The sequence below is a fragment of the Trachypithecus francoisi genome, unplaced genomic scaffold (genome assembly GCF_009764315.1).
Source record: "Trachypithecus francoisi isolate TF-2019V2 unplaced genomic scaffold, Tfra_2.0 Contig01579, whole genome shotgun sequence".
Lineage (NCBI taxonomy): Eukaryota > Metazoa > Chordata > Mammalia > Primates > Cercopithecidae > Trachypithecus > Trachypithecus francoisi.
In genome coordinates this window covers 35,170,646-35,197,086 of record NW_022681442.1, presented here as the reverse complement: position 1 = coordinate 35,197,086, position 26,441 = coordinate 35,170,646, and the positions used below count along the sequence as shown (strand labels likewise).

At 39.7% G+C, this 26,441-nt stretch overlaps 1 protein-coding gene across 1 annotated transcript in view; it reads right to left on the bottom strand.

Moving 5' to 3' along the window:
* The window catches only part of TM9SF3 (transmembrane 9 superfamily member 3), a 72,610-nt gene extending 48,496 nt beyond the window's left edge, over positions 1 to 24,114 (bottom strand). Inside the window, exons 1-3 of the mRNA XM_033187328.1 lie at positions 23,814 to 24,114; positions 13,450 to 13,645; positions 2,095 to 2,217 (exon numbers count right to left, since the gene is read on the bottom strand). Of these exons, the coding sequence (XP_033043219.1) occupies positions 2,095 to 2,217; positions 13,450 to 13,645; positions 23,814 to 23,909 (415 nt within the window). The 5' untranslated portion in view covers positions 23,910 to 24,114. The remainder of the gene's footprint in view (positions 1 to 2,094; positions 2,218 to 13,449; positions 13,646 to 23,813) is intronic.
* Positions 24,115 to 26,441: the final 2,327 nt, after the last annotated feature.

Here is a 26,441-nt window from a genome sequence, read left to right as displayed (position 1 = left end):
GTTATGCTGCCCAGGCTGGTCTTAAACTCCTGGCCTTGGCTTCTCAAAGTGCTAGTATTACACACATGAGCCAACACACTCAGCATGAAATCCTTCTAATAATTAATTATTATTTATTTATTTTTTATTTTTTGAGACAGAGTATCACTCTGTTGCCCATGCTAGATAGAATGCAAGTGTGCAATCTTGGCTCACTGCAACCTCCACCCGCTGGGTTCAAGCAATTCTTGTGCCTTGGCCTCCCAAGTAGCTGGGACTATCGGTGTGCACCACCATGCACCACTAAATTTTTTGTATTTTTAGTAGAGACAGGGTTTCGACAGGCTGGCCATGGTGGTCTCGAACTCCTGGCCCCAAGTGATCCACCTGCCTTGACCTCCCAAAGTGCTGGGATTATAGGCATGAGCCACTGCGCCCAGACAACAATGAATTTCATAAAGGTTTATTTACCTATCTACTCTGAAAACCAGACTTTGGGGGTAAAGACATAATTATATCAAGTAAGAAGCTACTCTCTAAGAGGCTTTTAAAAGACTCTGAAACCTTTACTCCACGAAAAGTCAGATACAAAGTTTTTTGTTTTTTTTTTTTTCTGACAAGGATTCCCCATGGTTCAGACATTCAAGGACATCCAAAAGTATTTCCCCAAACAGGGAATATTCTAAAATCCCAGGGCTATAATAAATTTAACACAGGAAAGCAGTTGTCACTGTTGCTAACAAGCCCCACAGCTATGACTGAAAAAATCTAAAGCATGATGGCTTATGCTTATAATCCCAGAACTTTAGGAGGCTGAGGCAAGAGGATTGCTTGAAGCCAGAAGTTCGAGATTAGTTTAGGTAATAAAGCAAGACACCTTGTCTCTACAAACACACACACACACACACACACACACACACACACAGAGCCAGGCATGGTGGTGTGCACTTGTAGTCCCAGCTGCTCAGGAGACCAAGGGACAAGGATCACTTAAGCCCAAGAGTTCAAGGCTACAATAAGCTATGATGGCATCACTGCACAAACCTGTAAACAAGGGAAGACAACAGGGAAGAAACCTGTTCTCTCAAAAATGAAGGAAGCCCAAATCAATGGGATTCCCTGAACTATAGGCTCAGAAAAATCTAGTGAATATTCAGAACATATTCCTATCACTGTCAGAGCTGATCAGAGAAATGTCTGTGTTACCATAATAGTAACTGCAGTCATTTACATGAAATGCTTACTAAATATTCGTAATTAACATGCAACACAGTAATGATGATGCATATAATTATCTCTTGATATTAACTGTCTTATAAATTTCATCTTAGTGTGATATTAAACTCTGATCTGGTATGTTCAGAATCTGAGTTTACTGCTCATGACAACAGTAATCTGCTAACCATTTTAAGAATCTTAAACATTCATTATACATAACAGCAGATTTCCAGAGACAAAAGAGAGAAACAATTAGACAAAGATGTGATCAAACATACTGGCCATGACAGCGGGCTGTACTTTGCATTATAAATAATTTAATCAAGTCCAACATAAATGATTTTGGATTATTCATAAATTGGCATTAACTATGCCATAGCCCTTCTCTACTAATATGGATAAACAAGAGCAAAAACATAAACATTTTTTAAATTGAAGAGTTATGGCAAATAACACAGGAACTAGCAAAATAAGCCATTCAAGAAACTATCATAACAAGAAAACATACTACCACAGTACCAACATGAGAAAAAGACAGAATGAAACTTCAAAATCCTATTCGTCCCTTTAATTGTATTTAAAAAAACAAATTAAAATAAGATATGAAAAAAATGGAAGCAGAAGAACTTTTTAGATTGTTCTAAGCACTTTTTCATTCTTGAATCTGACATGTTATACGATATAAAAGTTACATTTTAGGCAAGTTTCATGTAAGGCATGGCAATGTCAAAAATTCTTCAACAGGTGACCATAAAACTGGTATTAAAATCATTCTGTAAAAAACAGTGAAAACACATTTATATCATGATCCAGTATACAATCACCTTAACAGAGTCTTTACATAAATTGTGATTATGCAAATTTTCCCAAATCTTAAATACAACATACAATACTTACCCCATATTGGTAAATCATCTATGTACATCTGGTACCAGTAGTGATTTTTTATGGCATATACAAATGCATCTCTCTTTTCTTTATCTAAATCAATTTCACAGTAAGTGGCTGGCATCACATCATCTGCATAAAATAAAAATTGCAAATTAGCCCCACTAGTTTGCAAAATAGATACATTAAAAAAAAAAAAAGAAAAAAGCCAACATTTTCTAAAGTTAAAACTTCTATTCACAATAGTTGATATCTGAGTGACAAATATGTGGGGGTTCAGTGCGCTATTCCTCCCTTTTTTTGTGTATCTTTACGACTTTTTATAATGAAAAAATTTCAATCATCTTTATTTTCAAACATTACCTTACTAAGTGAAGAAATCACCCCTTTATATAAAGAAAATTATACAAGAAAATTTATAAAGTAACTTTAAAATAAATTGATTTTAAAAACAAAAAAAGCTTAAACACATAACAAAGTTTGTATTTAATATATACAAAAGCTCAAGAATATGATCATAAACAGAGATAACCATTTCTAGCTATAAGATCTCTCTGAGATAAACATTGATTTTAACATTCTTGGAAAGACAAGTTACTAGAAGTCACAGATTCTACAAAAACACCCAGTGACTACTCATAAGTAGGAAGATTAAAAAGCAACCTCTATTCAGCAAGCATCACTGTTTATAAATTGCCTTAAAGTCCCCTAAAGATGAGTCATTTTCCACCATTGACTGCTTTCAAAAATACTACTACTATAATTCTATTCCGATGGTTTCTAACTTAGTAAATTTAGTATTTCAAAAATGTACCTATGTTTCTAACAAAACGAAAGAAAATCCAAAAAACCTACAAATACTCAACATGTCAATCAAAAGAAGTTGTTTTGGTATATTAAGCAATCAGAAAGAAAATTAAGAAATCATTCTGAACAAGAACAAAAAAGAAAGCACAAGTTTGTTTTTAAGTTCTATACTATATTTGTACTATAATATTGGTTATTTGAAATACACAATGCAATTTCTCTAAAGAAACATTATTAAACTTTTTGTTGATCAAAAGTTCTTAAACATAAATTGTAGCTACATCATTTAGTGGCTCAAAGAAATAGCAACCTAATTTATAACTCAAGATACTCAGCAATATATCTCCCCAACCCTTAACAGAGATAATAGCATCCCACGTTATAGACCAACCTAGAGTGGGTACCCCAAAACTACAACACCAAAGATGGCAGTAAACACTGAAGTCCCATGGAAGAATGTCAGAGAAATGGCATCCTCAAAGTATGGGAAGAAAACTAATTTGTCTCCAACAACAACTCCCCTATAGATTTTCTTTCTGCCCAAGCCCTCCTAGGCAGCAAGGAATTTAGGATTTTCATGATGGCAAAAAAATAAAAAAACCCTGAGGCTAAGCAATGAAGCAACAGAGGGTTAAAAAATGAGATTGCTTCAAAGGGTTTCTATAGCAGGAACTAGAAAAACTGGCAGCAAGAGGTCCCCAAATGGGATCTCCATGGAGTGTGATAATGAACAAAAGGCAGCAGGCAACTGCAGCTACAGAAGGGATATTCAGAACCAAAGGAAGGTCCAGGCTTAAGGGACAACAAATGGCCACAGTGGCAGTAGGGGACCTCACAGCTACCTCTGCAAAGCCATTGAATTTCTTGCCTTTAGAAACAAACATTAATTAATAATGGTCATTAACAATGTGGTAGATTTAAGTAGGAAGCTCTGAAATATATACAGTATGGCATTTATCTGTATAAAGCTTTTTTTTTTTTTGAGACGGAGTTTCGCTCTTGTTGCCCAGGCTGGAGTGCAATGGCGTGATCTCGGCTCACTGCAACTTCCACCTCCCAGGTTCAAGTGATTCTCCCGCCTCAGCCTCCCGAATAGCTGGGATTACAGGCACATGCCACCAGGACCGGCTAATTTTTTGTATTTTTAGTAGAAACGGGATTTCACCATGTTAGTAGGTTGGTCTTGAACTCCTAACCTTAGGTGATCCACCCGCCTCAGTCTCCCAAAGTGCTGGGATTACAGGCGTGAGCCATCGCGCCTGGCCTATCTGTATAAAGCTTTTAAAAGATTCCTCCGAGTCTGAACTTAACTCCAACTCTTGTGTTTCCCAACTGTTATATCTGCCTCTATGCTCAAGCCAAACTCAATTTCCACATACCTTGTGCTCTCTTGGCCTCTGAACTTTTCTGCTCATGCTGTTAACTCTACCTAAAATGTCCAGTCCAAAATCCTCCCTATCCCCCAACCCTTTCCTCCACAAAGGAGTCCGATTCCCCACTCCCCATACCTCTCATACCCACTCCCATACCTCCCTTATGGTATGTAGGCCTGTACCATTTTCTACCTTATACCAGTATCTTGCTCCTCAAAAACACCATTAGGTCTTGAGTGCTTTGTCCATAACTGATTATATCCTTTTTATCTCCAGCCATGCCTGCTTCAGTACCCTGCACAGACTAGGCAGTAAACAAACCAAAAATTTTAAGAGCATAATTTTCCACTTATTTGGCAAAGGAAATCACTATGTATATTAGGGTATGTACCTATACACGCATCTGTGTATGAATAGTGTGTATGTTTGTACAGAAAGCAAGGTTAGGTAGATTCTGGACACTACACACCAATAATCTACCATCAATTACCAATAAAACTCCACACGAATAATTGAATAGACAGTGAAATCACTGAGAAAAGAAAGTGGTAATTATTCATGAGTTCTCGAAGAACACAGTATGCCATACTTCATTTACTTTCTCTTTTGATAATATTACATTTGGAAAATGAGAAACAGTTTACCTCTAATTCAGCAGCACTTGGCAAAGTCTCTCATCAAAGAAATCAATATAAAAATTTATAGAGGCCGGGCGCGGTGGCTCACGCCTGTAATCCCAGCACTTTGGGAGGCCGAGGCAGGTGGATCAGGAGGTCAGGAGATCGAGACCATCCTGGCTAACACAGTGAAACCCCATCTCTACTGAAAAAAAAAATACAAAAAATTAGCTGGGCGTGGTGGCAGGCGCCTGTAGTCCCAGCTACTCGGGAGGCTGAGGCAGGAGAATGGCGTGAACCCGGGAGGCGGAGCTTGTAGTGAGCCGAGATTGCGCCACTGCACTCCAGCCTGGGCAACACAGCGAGACTCCATCTCAAAAAAAAACAAAAACAACAACAACAAAAATTTTATAGAGAAATAGGCAGAAAGGTGAGGTTTATTCTGAGCTCTAGTATCCAGTAGCTATGTGAATAAAAAGCAAGTTACTTAACTTCCATGAACCTCTCAGTTCCCTTAACAGAGATAGCATCTATGCTATCTCCTTCCCAGAGTTAAGAATTAAAAGCATCAGGCCAAGCACGGTGGCTCACACCTGGAATCTCAGCACTTTGGGAGGCCCAAGGCAGACTGATCCCTTGAGCCCAGGAATTCGAGACTAGCCTGAGCAACATGACAAAACCTCATCTTTACAAAAACCAGAAAAATTAGCTAGGCATGGTAGTATGTGCCTATAGTTCCAGTTACTCAGGAGGCTGAGCCCAGGGAGGTTGCGGCTGCAGTAAGCTGTGATGGGACCACTGCACTCCAACCTGGGCAACAGGGAGACCCTGTCTCCAAAAAAAGACAAAAAGGATTGAAAGTGCCAATATATTCACAGAAAGTGTTCTTAAGTTTCCTTGGGCCTCACACCCCTTTGAGAATCCAATGAAAGTGATCTCTCCCTTGCCCACCCCCTGAAAATGCACATTCACACAAAATTAAGGTAGAATTTCAGAGGGCCTGAAGACCCCAGAAGCCAGAGCTCTTGGTTGAACTATGCATATCCAGAGCCTACCATAGTGCTGGAATGCAGTAAGATACTCAAGAACTGCTGAATGAACTAGAGGAAAACAAGAACTGGAAAAACTGATATATTCACAGTTAATTAATATATAAAGAGTATTGATTAAATGACCACCCTGACTAGCAGTATAAACACTGTAATTTTTTTCTAAATGACAATTTCGCAACCTGTATCAAAAACTGCCTTAAATATGTTTATACACATTGATTCAGTAATTCTACTTCTAAGAATTCATCCTGCCGGGCGCGGTGGCTCAAGCCTGTAATCCCAGCACTTTGGGAGGCCGAGACGGGTGGATCACGAGGTCAGGAGATCGAGACCATCCTGGCTAACACGGTGAAACCCCGTCTCTACTAAAAAAATACAAAAAAAAAAAAAAAGAATTCATCCTAATAACAGATTCAGAGATGTATTGAAATACTTACGTGCAACAGCAGAGAAAGAAAACCAAAGAAGGATGGAAGGAAGGATCAAAATATCATACAACTAGAAAATGGGAGAAAAGGTTGGGCGTGGTGGCTCACATCTGTAATCCCAGCACTTTGGGAGGCTGAGGCAGGCGGATCACGAGGTCAGGAGATCGAGACCATCCTGGCCAACATGGTGAAACCCCGTCTCTCTTAAAAACACAAAAATTAGCTGGGCGTGGTGGCGCAAGCCTGTAATCCCAGCTACTCGGGAGGCTGAGGCAGGAGAATTGCTTGAACCAGGCAGTCAGAGGTTGCAGTGAGCCAAGATCGCACCACTGCACTGCACTCCAGCCTTGTGACAGAGCGAGACTCTCAAAAACAAAAGAAAGAAAGAAAGAAAATGGGGGGAAAAAAATCACAGTATCTAAATTACACAACACTATGTAGCCATATTTTTTTAAAGAGTAATTAACAATATGGGGACAAGCTCATAAAATGTCAAGAGAACAAAAGCAGAACAAAAACTATATATCACTTACTAAATGAGTTAGAATGTGCTTAAAACAGTGTCTTGGCACATAATAAGCACTATATAAGGATTTGTTAAATAAACTTTAAAAAAGTTATACATATAATGAACAAACAATGTGGATAAACAGAAACACAGAAGAACTGACGAAAATACAACAAAATGTTAATGGTAATTACAGCCAGTTTATGTTTTCCTGTAGTTACTAAATTGTGTATGTGAACTTGTATCACTGTTAAAATCAGAAAAATATATATGCATATACATTCCTTTAAAAAACAAAAAACAGAGATGCCCATATTTATCAAATCTGCAGTTAGTATAAGGTATAAGAAATCAGTAATAAGAATTGACAAATGTCAGATTCAAATTATTTGGTCTGGCTAAAACACTTTGGTTGAAACCAATAGGACAAAACATTGCACCAAGTTCCCAGACTTCCACTTACAAACAAGGCAGATTTAACCACAAGTATGTTTTTTCTCTCTCCTAAAACACATTAAAATGTCAGTGAAGGAATAAAAAGGATGTTAAGTCCACAAAGACAAAAAGAAGAGAAGACAGTGGGAAAAAAAAAAAAAATATATATATATATATAAAATATGTATATATATATACACACACACATAAAATATATATATTTGAAATATATATATATATATTTTTTTTGAGATGGAGTTTTGCTCTTGTCGCACAGGCTGGAGTGCAGTGGTACAATCTTGGCTCACTGCAACCTCTGCCTCCTGGATTCAAGCAATTCTCCTGCCTCAGCTTCCCGAGTAGCTGGGATTACTACAGGTGTCTGCCACCACCCTCGGCTAATTTTTGTATTTTTTTTGATAGAGACAGGGTTTCAGCATGTTGGCCAAGTTGGTCTCGAACTCCTGACTTCAAGTGATCCACCTGCCTTGGCCTCCCAAAGTGCTGGGATTACAGGCGTGAGCCACCGCACCTGGCCATGGGAAACATTTTAACACATTTTTAGGAAATGGAAAACAGTTGTAAGATGACAAACTACTAATAAAGCAGGAGAAAACATAACAGGAGAGTGATGCCTGTAAGGAAGGGAACTGGTGTCACAGAACCCAAGAGACACTCAGGACTTGGAGGCACTACAGAAGCTAGGGGGACAGATGTAGGACTGAACACAAAGGGAATTGTATTAAAATATTAAATATGTACACAGACGGGTTGGATAGCTAAGTCCCCTCCTCTACCCTTCATACAGCTAGACACATACTGTACCCTCAACGTATCCCTGTAGTAGACCAGTGGCACCTTCCTCTAGAGAACTTAAACCAGAGGGGCTCCAGAATCAGGGACAGCAGGAACAGCAGAAGCCAGGGACTGAAAACAGCATGAGGGATTACCTAAAGTAAACATCTTTAGGCTGAATAAAATAAACCTGCCATCCCCCCCAATCCCTTTTTCTCACCCCTTGGCAATCAGGCCTATATTCCCCAGGCAGGTATCTGGAGGGAAATACTGCATAGTGAAGATATGAACAGCCAAGATTGAGAATCACTGAACTAAAAATATATAAGGCTCTAAACAGCCCTTGGCCTCTCTTCATATCTGCAGTACTCTCAACTTACCACTTAACTCTAAAGAAAAAATACTTGTAAAATAATTTCAGCTCGGCCGGGCGCGGTGGCTCAAGCCTGTAATCCCAGCACTTTGGGAGGCCGAGACGGGTGGATCACGAGGTCGGGAGATCGAGACCATCCTGGCTAACATGGTGAAACCCCGTCTCTACTGAAAAATACAAAAAACTAGCCAGGCGCGGTGGCGGGCGCCTGTAGTCCCAGCTACTCGGGAGGCTGAGGCAGGAGAATGGCGTAAACCCGGGAGGCGGAGCTTGCAGTGAGCTGAGATCCGGCCACTGCACTCCAGTCTGGGCGACAGAGCGAGACTCCACCTCAAAAAATAATAATAATAATAATTTCAGCTCTCTGTTAAGTTGGGAAATTCAAGGAAGAAAAAAGTTCAAGAGAAGATCAATAAAATAAACAGAAGGAAGGAGTCCTGTAGAAGTCACTGACTTTTCCACAATTAACACCCTTCATTATACTGCAGGAATTCTTAAACGGGGGAAGGGGCAGGACGGGTGGGTGGTGATCTCTTCTGGTTAAGAATTACTATTCCAGATCATCTAATGTTCATAATGAACCAGTTATCATAACAACAAGTAGGCACAATCCGTCGGGGTGCTAGACAATTTATTAAAAGCATACTATGTCTTAATAGCTAAGGGTGCAATGGTGAACATGAGTGCTATTATAATAGGCTAGTCCAGCAGCTTGGGGATAAATCTAAGTCTATAATCAATAAACTAACATTTCATAATCACAAATACAAAATCAAGTTGGAGTACAGACCCATACTATGTGCTATTAGTATTCCTAATTACCATTTTTTGAATATAAACTATATACCAGGAACTCTGATAAATGCTCTATATGCATTCTCATTTAAACCTGACACTTCTATCAAATACATATTATTTCCCACACTTCACAGATAAGCAGTATGAGATCAAAGAGGTTGAATAATTTGCCCATGACCACACAGGTAAGCAGAGGCAGAGCTGGATGCATCAAGTCTCTCTGACCCTAAAGCACATCTTCTTTCCACACTATGATGGCAAGATTCCAAGAGGTACCCTCTAAAACTGAAGGGTACTGAATTCAAACCAGGTTCAAGGAGGCCTAACCTAAGTCAGCCCTTCTATATTTAATGCATTTTCTTAAAATAGTCTCAATTTAGCATTTTTGTCTAGTGCTAGAATATAAGATTATTAGCAAGAAAAAGTTGTATATAAAATCTTAAGTGAGAGGCATCCTGTATTAGAGTTAGACTAACGTTGGTTCCTTTAAATAGTCTCTTTAGTAATCTTCATTTTACAAAATGATACCAATCCATGGAGCCTGACACAATCCACTAGGTTAAAAAAAGATGTGTGTGTATGCATATTTAAACATGTATGTATGTATACGTATAGTTTTCTCTGGTTTCACATTCCCAAAATTTTGTTTTATTTGAATATGCCTTCAGAATAATCTTTAAAAGTCAAATATTTAAGAGATGAAAGATTAAGAATATATGGTAAATATTTCTATAGTTCACAAGAGGCATAATGTTCCAGTTTCTATTATTAGTATGCTATGATACACCATGGATAAATCATTTTTACCTCTGGGCTTCTGGGAGAGGGAACTGGATGACACAATCTCTAAGGTGTATCCTATTTTTTAAATGTTTGGCTATGTGACAACCTACAACACTTTTCAAAGCATGATTGACTTTATCTTTGAACACAGCAAGCAAAGAGCTACAATAGAGGGAGAAGATAAATCTAATCAGCATTTACCATTTCATCCGGGCACTTAATTTAACAGCTTCTTTAGCAGCATATCCAGGCTGGACATGGAAACTTGGTAAGACCCCTAGGAATCACCAACTCTCAGGGAATAACACTTGGCTAGCTCTTCTTTTTTTAATCTAATGGTGCTTAGCTTAGTCTGAAAAGAAAATAAATCCCACTTTTTACCCATGAAAACAATCTTCTTCTATTTAAATAATCCCTCCATCTCAGTCAGCCTCTAGGAACTAATAAAAGGGGGTTTAAGATTGCCAGATAAGGTACTGGTACCAAAACAGATATATAGACCAATGGAAAAGAACAGAGGCCTCAGAAATAACACCACACATCTACAACCATCTGATCTTTGACAAACCTGACAAAAACAAGAAATGGGGAGAGGATTCCCTATTTAATAAATGGTGCTGGGAAAACTGGCTAGCCATGTGCAGAAAACTGAAATTAGACCCCTTCCTTACACCTTATGCAAAAATTAACTCAAGATGGATTAAAGACTTAAACGTAAGACCTAAAATCATAAAAATTCTAGAAGACAACCTAGGCAATACCATTCAGGACATAGGCATGGGCAGACTTCATGTCTAAAAGACCAAAAGCAATGGCAACAAAACCCAAAATAGACAAATAGGATCTACTTAAACTAAAGAGCTTCTGCACAGCAAAAGAAACTATCATCAAAGCAAACAGGCAACCTACAGCATGGGAGAAAATTTTTGCAATCTACCAATCTGACAAAGAGCTAATATCCAGAATCTAAAAAGAACTTAAACAAATTTACAAGAAAAAAATCAACCCCATCAAAAAGTGGGCGAAGGATATGAACAGACGCTTCTCAAAAGAAGACATTTATGTGGCCAATGAACATATGAAAAAAAGCTCATCATCACTGGTCATTAGAGAAATGCGAATCAAAACCACGAGATGCCACCTCATACCAGTTAGAATGGCGATCATTAAAAAGTCAGGAACAACAGATGCTGGAGAGGATGGGAGAAACAGGAATGCTTTTACACTACTGGTGGGAGTGTAAATTAGTTCAACCATTGTGGAAGACAGTGTGGCAATTCCTCAAGGATACAGAACTAGAAATACCATTTAACCCAGCAATCCCATTACTGAGCATATACCCAAAAAATTATAAATCATTCTACTATAAAGACACATGCACACGTGTTTACTGCAGCACTATTCACAATAGTAAAGACTTGGAACCAACCCAAATGTCCATCAATGATAGAATAGATAGAAAATGTGGCACATATACACCATGGAATACTATGCAGCCATAAAAAAACATGAGTTCATGTCCTTTGCAGGGACATGGATGAAGCTGGAAACCATCATTCTCAGCAAACTAACACAAGAACAGAAAACCAAACACCTCATGTTCTCACTCATAAGTGGGAGCTGAACAATGAGAACACACGGACACAGGGAGCGGAACATCACACACCAGGCCCTGTCAGGGGGTTGGGGGGTAGGGGAGGGATAGCATTAGGAGAAATACCTAATGTCGGTGACGGGTTGATGGGTGCAGCAAACCACCATGGCACGTGTATACCTATGTAACAAAACTACACGTTCTGTACAAGTACCCCAGAACTTAAAGTATTAAAAAAAAAAAAAAAAAAGGTTGCTGAACAAGTACTCTTTAGTAAATATGAGTGAGGATCTCAAAAACTAATGAAATCTGTACACAGTAGCAAAGTAGGATTCAGGAGTTCTGCCTATTCTCTCTTGTTGGTTCCCCTTTAATAAACTAGAAATGTACACCAAATACGGAAAAAGAGCAGATGATTACATATAGACGAAATCTCAAAGATCACATTTTCTAGTTTAAGTTTTCTCGTTACTTGTGACTAAATACTTAAATTATCTAATTAAATTAAAACACAAGCCTCAAAGGTATGTTTACAGTGATTCATAAAATTACAGGCCATGCCACTGTGGTTTAAATTTACAACTTAATTTTATTATTAAGCCCCAAAGACTATAAAGAGGGGGATAGGGGAGGGGGAAGAATGTAAATATATACAGTATACCTATTTTCAACAATAACTGAACAATTTTAAAAACAAGAATAAAATTTAACAAATCGAAATTAAAGTAATATTATCTTTAAAATCTCATTGTCATTCTTTTCCCCAAAGTACTAAAATAATAACATCTTTAGTACTAAAAATACCATAAATCAGTGACTATTCATCTTACACACGAAGACAATGAAGTCAAAACTGCAGTAAACAATTTTACTAAAATGAATACAGCACCAAAAACAACAACAACAACAACAACAGAGGGGAATTAAAATCCAAAGCTCCTGTTTACCGGATCCGTGATGTATTCAAAAACCAAGACACCTAATCAAAGATCCTGCAAAAATTCAATTACTCAAGCTTCTGATCACCATTCTAAAAATGCCTCTGCAGGAAATACACTCTCTGACAAACTTCACAGAAAAAAAATGAAAAGTATAAACACACTCAAAGGACCTGACAAACGGATACCCACATAACTAGATAAGGTGAAGTTTTTTTCCCCAAATTTAACAAGTCTTTGACTTAAAATTTAAATATCCTATAGGTATTCAGGATAAATCAATACAACGCTGATAAATAATACATGCTAAGCAAGTACAAGTCTGAATTTGAGACTTTACACAAGAATTTTAAGTATCCACGCACCCCATTAAAGCCTCAGACCTCCAGAAAGTAGTTTGTTAAATATCTGTGAAGGTCTTCCCAGGCCACATGTGTCTAATCAATAGGGGATTTACTAGAGAACACTTTTCAGAAGGAAATATGTTAAGGAAATACAATTTTATTAACAATTATCTATGTTATTATCTTATAAATATTCAAAGGAAATCTTTGTTAATTACTAATATACTTTCCTAAATGCAATACACTTCATTTACAGATTAAAACACACGTTAGAGTCTAAAGCAGTGGTTCTCAACTGATGGCAACTAGCAATGTCTGGTGACTTTTCTGGTTTTCACAACTGGAAGGTGCTACTGGCACCTGGCGGGTAAGGCCGGGGACTCTGCTAAACTTCCTACAATGTACATAACAGCTCCATACAACAAAGAATTATCCAACCCCAGTGTCAATAGTACCAAAGTTAAGAAACCCTTGTCTACATTCCGAATTGCACTGTAAGGACTATTAAGGTTTACTTACCTTTAAATTTAATATCCAGACCACTAAATTCCAATTCAACCCCTTGAAGTGCTTCTCCCAGAGTTTCATGGTAATGGCTGATACTTTTTTTTGACCCCACACAGAATGGAAGTGAAAAGTACTTATATGTTTCTTGACGATTATGGTAGGGCCCAACAGTATTCATCCATAAGACAACTTCCTCTTTATCTTGATACTGAAACAAGAAAAGCAAATGAATTTAAAAAAAAAAAAAAAAAACTAATTCAAATTAAGGGAATATTTGTTATGAGTTCTAAACAAAAGTGCATCGAAGCTATAAAATAAAATACTGGAAGCTTAATCTGATGATGAATGTCCACATCATAAAAATGAAACTTTGTGAATTTTAAAATTATATCCTCTGATTGTAGTCTCGGGAAGATACAACTTTTCCAAATTTGTTTTATAGAAGATAGCGTTTAAACTAAGTCCAATAGCTCATGAGAGTACGTCTATTATTTACACTTATACTATCAAATAATGGCAAACCTGCAACCAGCATGATTCACCATGCTAACATGGACAAAGAAGGAGGAAACAAAATCAATAGTTTATGCAGAACCTCATGTTAATCAATAAATTAAAAAACAAAAAAACAAAAACTAACATTGCCAGCAAGCATAAATAAAATTTCATTTCCTTGCGAGACTTTCTCACAGCCACTGGTCAAAGTACTACAGAGGACAGAAATGACCAAACACAAGGAAGAAGACTACTATAGAACCTCCACAAGTCCATTCAAGCCAATATTCTATCTTGTTAGCAGCCTGAAAGACATGCACTATATGCATATTTCTTTGAATAAGTAATTATGGAAATACATATCAGTGAATACTATACATAGGTAAATCTGAAGTGTGGTCAATAATGACTTTGGGTAGTTCCAAGGTACAAGTGGGAGGCCTGTCAAAGATTTCTAAGATCTCTACAAGTTTAAAGTTCCAATGATTCTATAGAAAGTGATTCCCATAGTAATTTTAAAACTAATAATTCTAAGTAGCAATATAAATTAAAGACAACACTGGATGCATTTAAATCAACTAATAGTGCAGACATTAATTTACTAAACAATTATTTACTAAGTGCTTAGCATGTGAAGCAACTGTGTTTATAACTGAGGATACAGCTTTGAACAAGATGTGTTCCCTGCCCTTCTGGGGGAAAGATGGGCATTAAACAATAAGGTAGGTTGCTATGGAGCATATAATAGAAGAAGCTATCCAACTGGCCTACTGTGAAATCCTTATCTCCAGTCCTCCATCTAAAACTAGTTAACAAACATTTTCAATCAAAACCTAACATCTCCAAAACCAAACTCATCTACCCAAATCCACTTTCCTCAGCTTCATTTTTCTAATGGTACTACCATTCTCTCAGACATGGAGACTCAAACCCCAAATCTCTCTGCACTCCAGGGAACCCAAAAACATTTAACTTACATGTTCTTATCCAAAACATCTGCCTTTTTCTTTTGATTCACACGACTACCACCCCAAGACCTAGACCTAGTCATCTCATTTTCAAACATAAATGCCTCACTGTTCATATAAGACAACAGCCAGATCATTAAGGAAATAACAAATGATCTCACCTTTTGAATACATACGTGACAGGTACCAAGCATAGCGTTAGGTATTAAGAATATAAAAGTAAATAAAATACTGTCGTTTCCTTAAGAAGTTCATAATCCACAGTGGAATCAGACAAGTAAATGATTAACAAAGAAAAAATAAGTATTATAATTAAGGTAATAAAGGGCAACAATAAAGGAATGATTAAATTCACTTTGGCAGAGAAGGTCAGGACGAATAACAATTTGGAAAATCATAAGCTGTTTCAAGGGAGTTCAGAAAAACTGTAGATAATCTTCATGTAGGAAGTAATGAATCAAACGTCTAAATGTTAACATATCTGTATATCCGCATTCATTACTATTCTTTTTGTCTGGGGAGACTGACAAATTTATGTATGCCCCCACTCTTCCATCCAATGCTCATGGCCACACAGCACTAATCAAAAAGTTAACTCCTTTCTGCTGAACATAGATACTGCCTCAGAGTTCTCAAAACAGTGCTCTAAACCAATCACTACCAACTAACAAGAGTTGATATTAGAATTAAAACTTGTTCATGGCCAGGTGTGGTGACTCACACCTGTAATCCCAGCACCTTGGGACACCAAGGCCGGCAGATCACTTAAGGTCAGAAGTTTGAGACCAGCCTGGCCAACACGGTGAAACCCCATCTCTAATAAACATACAAATATCAGCAGGGTATAGTGGCACATGCCTGTAATCCCAGCTACTTGGGAGGCTGAGGCAGGAGAATCACTTGAACCCAGGAGGCGGAGGCTGCAGTGAGCTGAGATTGTGCCACTGCACTCCAGTCTGGGTGAGAGAGTGAGACTCTGTCTAACAAAAAGAACCTATCCACCAAGGCAAATAGATATTTAATAAATATGATGGGAAAACACTGAAGAAATGCTGAAATGTAAAGTTCATTGGCAACTTGGTAAAAGAAGTTTGAAGGATGTGAAATAATATGTACACTGACTGTAAGAGTTACCTTTCCAGAAAAATAAGGGGAGGTAACATAATTCATCTATTTAAGAGCAGAATGCTGAATGAGACGACCTGTTAAAGAGCACCTTGCCATTAATCCTGCTGAGTCTGCAGAAATGTTATAAATGTAATTTGTGAAAATAAGCACAAAAATACTTTTCCTATAAATTCCAAAACTTTTCCTTTAAAAATAGACAAAATCTTTGAAAATAAATACCTTTAAAAATAGGGCATCCATTTATTTTATACAAATTAAAACATAAGGACTAAAATAATTTAAGGGTCCCAGTCAAAGTTAAGCCATATACTCCGAAGTCACTCATTTTAAACATTCAGGAACCCTCAACAGAGTGGTAGAGTTACGATGTGATGCCAGAACTGTAACAAAACTTACACCATTCTGCAGTATAAGATTCTTTCTGGGAAGAGGACTGAAATAGTAATTAGAAATACACATATTGAGAGTTCAGGGTGAATAGCAAGGCAAAAATAATGCTTTTTTTCTTTTATTTTGCTCCTTATTATGCAGACTGTGGTTTAACACAATGAACTTAAAATGTTTACTTTTCATTGCAGCCCTTGATTGTCCCTGAGAATAAGTGCTTCCAAGACAAGATATCAAGAGTTCTTTCTCAAGAGAAAATGTTTTAAAATATTTTGAAACTAAAAAATACCAAAAGACTTCACACAACATCTGAAGGAGAAAACAAAACAAATAAAAACCTTTCCTTTCCCTAAAGCTCTGACAAAGCCCCTGAGCTCCAGTCTGTGGCAAGGGAGTGCCAGGCCCAGAAGAAGGTGGGGGGTGGAGTCACAGAAGCACAGCAGTGAATCAGGGAATCCCTAAGCTGGATAATAATCCCTTCCATCTGAGGCTTCCCTGGGAAATGGCCAAGTGAGAGGAGGCCAATTCAGGCTACCGGCATTCTTCACGTACTTATTTTCCAGCTCTCAGAAGAATCTCACTGCTACACTTAAGTCGTCCACGCTGGCCAAAACGGTTTATGATATTGTCTTTCTCCCCTTTTCTGCTTCATCTTCTTTCGTCATTCCCCCAAATTTAGAATGCCCTCCTTTTCTCCACTTAGCCAAATTCTACTAACCCTTCCGAACTGCTCAAATCCTCCTTTTTCAAATCCTCAGGTAAAACCTTAATTCACCAAACCCTAACATGACATGATCTCACCATTTTTGTAACAATAACATCACTAGCTAACAATAAACACATACTATGAGCTAGGTATAGTTCTAAGGTCTTCACATGAACATTTAAATAATCGTCTCAACACTCTATAAAATAGGTCCTATTATTTCCCCATCTTACAGACTAAAAACAAAAACAAAACTAAAGAACAGAGATGTTAAATCATTTGTCCAAATTAATCAGCATCAAGTTTGAAAGGTCAGTATTTTTGCTAATCCCTAGTCAGCTTCATTCATTAAAGAGCAAAAAACTAAATCAAGGAAATATGAAAACAGTGCAGGTGTACAAAGCAACTAAAGGCAGTCCTGAATACCGAGTAACTTTTCCACATGAGCCTTTAATCTGCCTGGAAGAAAAAAAAAAAAAAACCTTCTAAGAAATTATTGGCATTCTAATCTCAAAAGGAACGACCTTTATTCTCAAGAAGTCACCAATGTTGGGCCCCTCTTGTTTAAATACTGTTTATGTGTTGGGGGTTACCAAAGTTTTCCTCCTTGACAGAGGTCACGAATTAATTATTCTCAGGAGAAACACTTTAGAAGATAATATTGCTGACGTAGTCATGTGAAATCTGAATAAGAAATCACAATTTACATAGATGGGCAAAGGACTGAGGATTCAGAACAAGCACCAAAATGCTATCCTTCCTTTTCATACAAAGGAGAAAAATATGTGTGTTTACTTCAAAATAAATGTTCCAGAAATCATAATTTCACAGCCTTTTAATTATTAAAACACACATCGGAATTCTAATACAAATAAATTAGAAATGTATTTTTTTGAATAGCCTCTTGAGATAACTACTCTCTCTCAAAAATAGCTTTGTACCTAAATAAACTTTCAGTCTATCATTGAGTAGAGCTGAAAATAGGACAACGAACTTTGGTATTTAACAATCTACATTAGATAACTCACAAATGCACTTACAGTAAACAGCTTATACTCTTTTTTTTTTTTGAGACGGAGTCTCGCTCTGTCGCCCAGGCTGGAGTGCAGTGGCCGGATCTCAGCTCACTGCAAACTCCGCCTCCTGGGTTTATGCCATTCTCCTGCCTCAGCCTCCCGAGTAGCTGGGACTACAAGCGCCCGCCACCACGCCCGGCTAGTTTTTTGTATTTTTTTAGTAGAGACGGGGTTTCACTGTGTTAGCCAGGATGGTCTCGATCTCCTGACCTCGTGATCCGCCCGCCTCGGCCTCCCAAAGTGCTGGGATTACAGGCTTGAGCCACCGCGCCCGGCCAACAGCTTATGCTCTTTACAAATTTTCAGTAAGTTTCAAGAGTTCATATACTCCCAACAGAGACAAAGACAAAAGGTTGCCATTTGCCAAAGTAAATCAAACAAAACATTTCTGAAACCACTCGGTGATATAATACAAAGTATTTATGAGGCAGAGGCTGAGTAAACGATTCTGGCAGGCATTCAGTCCGTCCAACATTAGAAATCTCAAGATTACCAGTATACTGGGCCACAGAGAAATAGGGAATTTTAGCCTAGGTAGGACCCCCAAATCAAAACAGGAGACAATGCATCTTAAATGAATAATGGCCTGAGTTTGTTCATTGTGCTTCCACATTGCACATCCTTGTCACTAGTAGCTCCCTAATTATTCAAGTCATTCAACAAGCACTGATCAAATACCACTTGTGCCAAGCACAGTGCATATGTATGTAACAGACCAAAAAAAAAAAAAATCTGACTTTGTGATCTTGTTAAGGAAACAGAACCCATAAAAATTCAAGGCTACAGTGCAAACCATAAAATGCTCAAAGATTCCTGCGCCCCTAAGTACTGGGTTTTTGGTGCTAACATCTTTACATATTAAAACTATGCAATTATACGTACAAGACAGGTAGAAAAGGCAAGACTAGCGATCAGGAAGCTCTGATTCTTTCTGTGGCCTTGAGCAAGTCTCTGAACCTGTACAGGCCATTAGGAAAATGAGGAGTTTTGGATTAAATTACCGAGTCTTTCTAGTTCTAAAATTCTATGATTCTCAATCTGAAATCGTTTTTAATGGAGCCCTTCGGAATCTTAGAAGACATAGTAATCTAACTCTAGATGCTTCCAAGTGCTTCGAGTTTCAGAAAACCAAATAAGCATAAACACACCTTTCATTGACTCTATAAAAAAGCCTATATCCCTTCAATCACTTATTAAAAGCCTGTCTTCCACAAAAGTGTTAATTTTCATTTCAAAAACATGTCTGTAATGCATATATAATTCAACTTTTAAAAATTAAAAGGAACACATTCTTACATATTCTAGATATGTACATACAGCCTCTATTAATTCTATTTTATTTATTTATTTATTTATTTTATTTATTTTTTTTTTTTTTTGAGGCGGAGTCTCGCTCTGTCGCCCAGGCTGGAGTGCAGTGGCCGGATCTCAGCTCACTGCAAGCTCCGCCTCCCGGGTTTACGCCATTCTCCTGCCTCAGCCTTCCGAGTAGCTGGGACTACAGGCGCCCGCCACGTCGCCCGGCTAGTTTTTGTATTTTTAGTAGAGACGGGGTTTCACCGTGTTCGCCAGGATGGTCTCGATCTCCTGACCTCGTGATCCGCCCGTCTCGGCCTCCCAAAGTGCTGGGATTACAGGCTTGAGCCACCGCGCCCGGCCCAGCCTCTATTAATTCAATAGCACATTTCCTTTTCAACACTCTTCAGAGACTATTAAAAGAACCTTGGATAAATAAGCACATAAAAATATGTATATATATACCATAGGGCCAGGCACAGTGGCTCAAGCCTGTAATTCCAACACTTTGGGAGGCCAAGGAGGGCGGATCACCTGAGGTCAGGAGTTCGAGACCAGCCTGACCAAGATGGGGACTTCCTGTCTCTACTAAAAAAATACAAAATTAGCTGGACATGGTGGCACATGCCTGTAATCCCAGCTACCCAGGAGGCTGAGACAGGAGAACTGCTTGAACCCAGGAGGCAGAGGTTGCAGTGAGCCAAGATCACACCATTGCCCTCCAGCCTGAGCAACAAGAGCGAAACACCGTCTAAAAAAAAAAAAAAAAAGAAAAGAAAAAAATAGCATATAGGTCAGATGGCCACCTGAATCCTAATTCAGTAGGTACAGTAAGAGAAATCAGGGGCTTTGGGGAATGGACATAAGGTATTGCCTCCTGTTAGGACAAGCTATATAGTTTGTGGGACCCAGTACAGAATAAAAATACAGAGCCCTTTGTTCAAACATTTAAAACTTCGAGATGTTACAGGACAGCATGAAAACAAGCTCTCCCACAGTCTTGTGTGACTATTCAGGGCACGTGCCCATGAAGTCAACCCTATTGCTCCTTAATGCTAACCCAAACATCTCAGAAACAACTCATTATAGAGCCACACTTATCTCAGCATTTAAGCACTTAAAAATCAATATAGAGAACCGCTCAAGACCTAATTGAGCTTTACTGTCTTATTTTTAGGATAAAGCGGAGTAGAGCATATGGCGGCTCACAGTGTAGAAGACTATCAACTCAGAATGCCTAAGTTCAAATCCCACCTCTACCCCTACCAGATATGTGTTATCTGCAGGTGATCTCACCTCTCTAGATTCACTTTCCTCATCTATAAAAGGGGCATATTACTCACCTCATAGGTTATTAATAGATGACTTCTCACGCTCACGCCTGTAATCCCAGCACTTTGGGAGGCTGAGGCAGGCGGATCACCTGAGGTCAGGAGTTCAAGACCAGCCTGGCCAACATGGTGAAACCTCGTCTCTACTAAAAATACAAAAATTAGCCAGGCATGGTGGTGCGCACCTGTAATACCAGCTACTAGGGAGACTGAGGTAGGAGAACTGCTTGAACCCAGGAGGCAGAGATAGCAGTGAGCGGATATTGTGCCATTGCACTCCAGCCTGGGTGACAAGAGCAAAACTATGCCTCTTAAAAAAAAAAAAAAAGAACAGTGGATAGCCCATTTTGCTACAAAAGACATACTAGCTATTATCTTTATCTGGAAACAATCTTTACAGGCAATTATTCTAAAGGCCAGCTTTAGCTTCTAAAAGTTATTCTTTGATAATTCAATTATACATATATTTACTAAACACCTACTCAGCAACCTGTCCATACCAATGTCTCCTCTTCCTTTAGTATTATTCTCCCTTTACTAGCTACTTCTGCTTCTTTGATAGAAAAAAAATAAAAAAATAAAACTTACTTGACCATACAGCTTTTTCAGTACTGTTATCTGGCTAAGATGAATGCCTAGTTTTTGAGAAATATTTTTAAGAAACTTAGAAAAAGCAAAAGATTTTGGCTAATAATGAAAAATAATATAATGACACATTTGAATTTTACGCTTATTTTTAAATACTATTCTTCCTGTAACTTTTTTTTTTTTTTTTTTTTGCTTTTTAAAATACGTGTTTAGCCAGGCGCAGTGGCTCACGCCTGTAATCCCAGCACTTTGGGGGGCCAAGGCAGGCAGATCATTTGAGGCCAGTCGTTTGAGTTCAAGACCAGCTGGGTCAACATGGTGAAACCCCCTTCTACTAAAAATACAAAAATTAGCCAGGTGTGGTGGCACATGCCTGTAATCCCAGCTACTTGGATGAGACACAAGAATCGCTTGAGCCCGTGAGGCTGAGGTTGCAGTGAGGTGAGATAGCGCCACTGCACTCCAGCCTGGCCAACAAAGTGGGACTCTGTCTCAAAAATAAATAAATAACAGGTATTTAATAATGGGTAACCAAGTAAGAGCAGTTCAATGCAGACATGAAGTAATATGGATTCTAAATTTTTTGTCTAGCAACCATCTCATATATACCATATTCTCTTTTGTGGCAGTCAACAAAAACCTTTCATGAAATATCTTATATTCAATTACTAGAATAAAAAACTGAAATAGTCCTAGCAATAAAACTTCATTGAAATTAAACTTTTAATTTGTAAATTATTCTAAAGCCTTTATATATATCCAATTTTTAAAATTTTAATTGTGTTTCCCTATTTATAGCAGTATGTCACAAGATAATTACAAGATTAAAAAGTAGAATACAGTACACTTTCCAGCCTATATGCCTGTATCATGGAACTACACATTGAGATTCTGAGTATCATATGGTAACTTTTCATAAGTGTTTTTTTAATTGGAAATATATTAGTAATATCATTAAACAAAAGGATGGATGCCCACTGAAAATTTAAAAATAATCAAAGACCCAAATCTATACATGGTCCCTGCATACTATGTGAAACAACAGCAGTTCTTAAACTTTGAGACAGCTTATCTGATAGAAGAAAACAAAAGGAAATCGTCCTACGCTGTTTAACCTCCCAAAAAAATTATCTTAGGTGAACCACCACAAGTACAGCACAAAAACATGTCACCAATTCAAGATTTGTGTCCCTAAAGAAATATATACCTACACAGGTAAGAAGTTTCTGGCTGTGACCGAAAGTAGAACAGCCAAAAGTTTACAGCTTTTATTAGCTAAAATAAGAGCCCGGCTAGCCAAAGGTCCAGCGAAAAGTTTTGTTGATTACAAATAAAATCGGGTCCATTAAATATGTAAGGACGACTGCTTCATTTCCTCACTTTCCAGAAATGACATGACTCCCTCAGATCTTTCTTACTTGGTCAAACACAGTCTCTCATGGAAACTCCTATCATCAATGGTAAAGGTATAAAAAACAATTACTCGTCAAGCAAACTCTCAATTTACCTGACCTTCCTGCCTTACTCAAGTCTACCATTCTGAAAAGGAGAGTTACAGCCCTAAGTGAAAGCCACTTGAAGAGTCGTTCACATGCACGCTTTGATGTGAGAATGCCAATTAAATAAACTGCCAATCAACTTTAGGCCAAATGCAAAAGGGACTGTTCCTAGCCCTGACCTGAAGACTGGGAAACATTAAGACCCTTTACTTGTCAGAAGCTGCCTTAGTTAGACACTATCCGGATGGGGGCCTCATTTGGGGGCTGGAAGGTGAGGAGAAAGTTACAAGAAAGGCCTAGGAATTGAATGTGTGTAGGTTGGGTGCACTTACAAGTAAGTGTAAACTGCTCCTCAATTCAAGTTTATTAACGCTACCCCACCCCAGGGTTTTAATCCGGTCTGGGTAGAAACGGGCGAAAAAAGCCAAAGAGCACCATAAAGTGTAGGATATTTCCTGGTTAGTGGCTGCCGGGTAATCGCGATGCATCCATCTTCCTCCGCGTCGCAGCCCTCAGTAGCCAAAAGGCAGTCTCCTTCCCTGGGGGCAAAAGCCCCAAGCACAGCCTGCCCGTTGCCCCGCTCCCACGGCGGCTGAACCCCAACCCTTCCCAGGCTCCTTCCCGGCCCCAGGACCCCCGAGACCCTGGGGTGCGGCGCCACTGAGGCGCAGGCCGGGTGAAGGAGGCCCTGGCACTCGGGAGCGGAGCCCTGTCCCAGGAGCGCACGGAAATGCCTGCTCCACGCTCCCAAGGTTCCTGCTCCGCCAGGCCCAACCGGAAGGAGTCCTCGGGACGCCGCGGGGATTCACCGGACCGCCGGGCCTTCCAGGCTGCGCGGGGCCTGCCTCGGTGGGCAACTGGGGAGCCAGCCCGGGGCGGCCGCACCGGCCGGGGCGCCTCACCGTGTGTTCGTGCTCGTCCGCCCGGGCCCGTGGCAGCAACAGCAGCAACAGCGCGGCGGCCGCCGCCACGCCTGGAGCGCCAGGCAGCGGCCTCATCCTCCGCGCCCCACCGGCCCGGAGCCGGCCCACCGACTCCTCCTCCGCCGCCGCCTCCGCCGCGGCCGATTCGCATCCACGGGGCGCGGACAGACGCACGGGGCCCGCACCCAGCCGCTGCCTCCTCTGCCGCCGCCGTCGCCGTCACCGTCACCGCCCGCTCCTGAGCCTCCCCCGCCCCGCGCGCCTCCTCAGCCTCTTCCTCTGACTCAGCCACGTCATCCGGCCACCCCGGCACGCGCCGGAAGTGCCTCGCGACGCGGGACCGCCACCGCCGTCGGGCCGAGGGAGGGCCCTGCAACCGCCGCCTGCGCGCCGGCTGCTCGCCGGCTCCTGGGAGCCGCGGAGCGACCGGCCTGGCGAGCGCTCGGCCAGGCGCCGAGCAGGCTGGGCCCCGGCGCAGTGGCCTGGCCTGGACCGCAAGGCCGAAGCCGCCTCCGGGCCGCGTCCCGGTGTTTAGGGTTGTGTAACCTTAGCCAAAATGCTTAACTTTCCCTGGCTGCCAAATGGGGCCGATCGTCTGACCTCCTGCCTTCGGAAGTTGAGGGATCAGATCAAATAACCCTTTCCTGCCGCTGTGAATGAATCATGGGCTCCTGTAATCACCGTTAGGAGATATAGTTAAACTCGTACAGCGTTGGATAAGTGTTTTAAAGTTACTGAATACTTACTGGACCCCTACTATTCAATCAAGAAATGCTAAATTAATTTGCCATTCTTGTACATTTGTGTGTTTACTTAACTATTTCTGGGTCTCCTCTCCCCTGTCATGAATACCTCTTGGAGTGTAAGCTCCTCTGAGGAGAGGTCCTGTTTCCATATTTCCTGTACCTAAAACAGTGCCAGATCCGTAGTAGAGACTCAAAAAAAATCTTAAAAAAAAAAAAAACACAAATGTGGCACCACCGTTTACACAGTCCTCTAAGCCAAAAATTTGGGACTTGTCAGATTTTCTCTTCTTCTCGGCCATCAGCAATCAACAAGTTCTAGCATTTGGTCTCTTAAAAGTGGTTAAAGAGTTTATTTTTCTTCTCTTTCCTCTGCCAGTACCAACCAATTTTCCATATCACTATGTATTGCAAGAGTCTCCCAAGAGATCTCCACCACTGACTGATCTTCCTCCCCTGTTTATCATCCCCAACAGGTACCAGAGTGATCTTTCTAAAAAGAAACCAGACTGTATCGCTCACTCCCTTGCTTAAAACACTTCTTGAATGTGAGGTAAATCAATCATAGAGTCACCACTAAGGTTTTCATCTGCGAGGCACAATTCTGAATGATATTGGCTCATTAAATCCTCATGTGGCAGATAGGGTGAAAATGTTCATGTTACAGATGAGGTAACTGAAGCACAAAGAGCTTGAGTGGCTTGCTGAAAGACCAGACCCACTCAGTCTGGCTCCATGATAGGTCTTTTTGCTACTAATGATTTACCAACTATACAGCCACTTTAAAAAAATGAAATAGGTGAGTACTGGCATGGAATGATAACCAAGAGGTACTGTTAAATTTTTAAGTTGAAGAAAATAATAGTTTAATTTCATTTTGTATGGCAATATGTTATCCTGCCCACAGAAAACAATCTGAAATATGACAAACCATTATCAATGGTTAACTTTGTACATGCCTATAAATGTTTGGTTACTTTTTTACAGTGAGCATGTGCTAACTATGTCATCAGATAAAAAGTTCCCTGCCAAAGGATAAAGTCCAAATTTTTGCCTATTTTATCCCTATTTCCCTAACTTTACCTTCCATCAGTCTCTGTGCTCTGCCTTCACCCGTATGTATTTTTACACCTCTGTGCCTTAGGTCTTTTTACTCCCTTTATCTGGAATGCCCTGCTTCACCTTGTGCCTTCGATATTATCCTTTCAGACCTAGCTGATGATCACCCCCTCAGTGAAACCTTGCATGATCCCTTGGGAAATGGAGCATTCCTTCTTTAGGATTTCAGTAGCATTTGGTGTGTTGTATTGTAGTTATTCACATTTCCTCTTCTATACTGCATTCTGACCTTTTGATTGCAGAGACTATCATTTGTTTGTCTTTGTATCTGTCCCAGCTGCTGAGATAGTGCTTGTCACATGTATTCAACTCTTTGCTGAATGAATGAAGACATTAACAAGTGAAAAGTCAAATAGCATAGCAGGATTTGAAGAATGCTTTCTAGATAGTGTAAGAAACATCACAAGGCAGTACATGATTAATTGCTGAATGAATCACACACCAGTAATTGCTGTAGAAATCAGAGGAGGCATCTTATACATCTTTGTATATCCTCCCAAGCACCTAGCAGGGTGACTTGCTCATAGTGAAAGCTCAGTCAATTCTGTGAATGAATAATCACTGCTTTTGAATGAAGTGATGATGGGCAATTGAAGAACAAGCCATGTAAGTGCTACATTAAGATGGATGTGTAGTTTCTTAAGTATCCATCACCACCCTCCACAGATTTGAGGTAGTATGCATGTGGCGGGTATTTTGGGGAGGACTGTGTTGGCGAATGTTTAGAGGTAGGCAGGACAAAAGA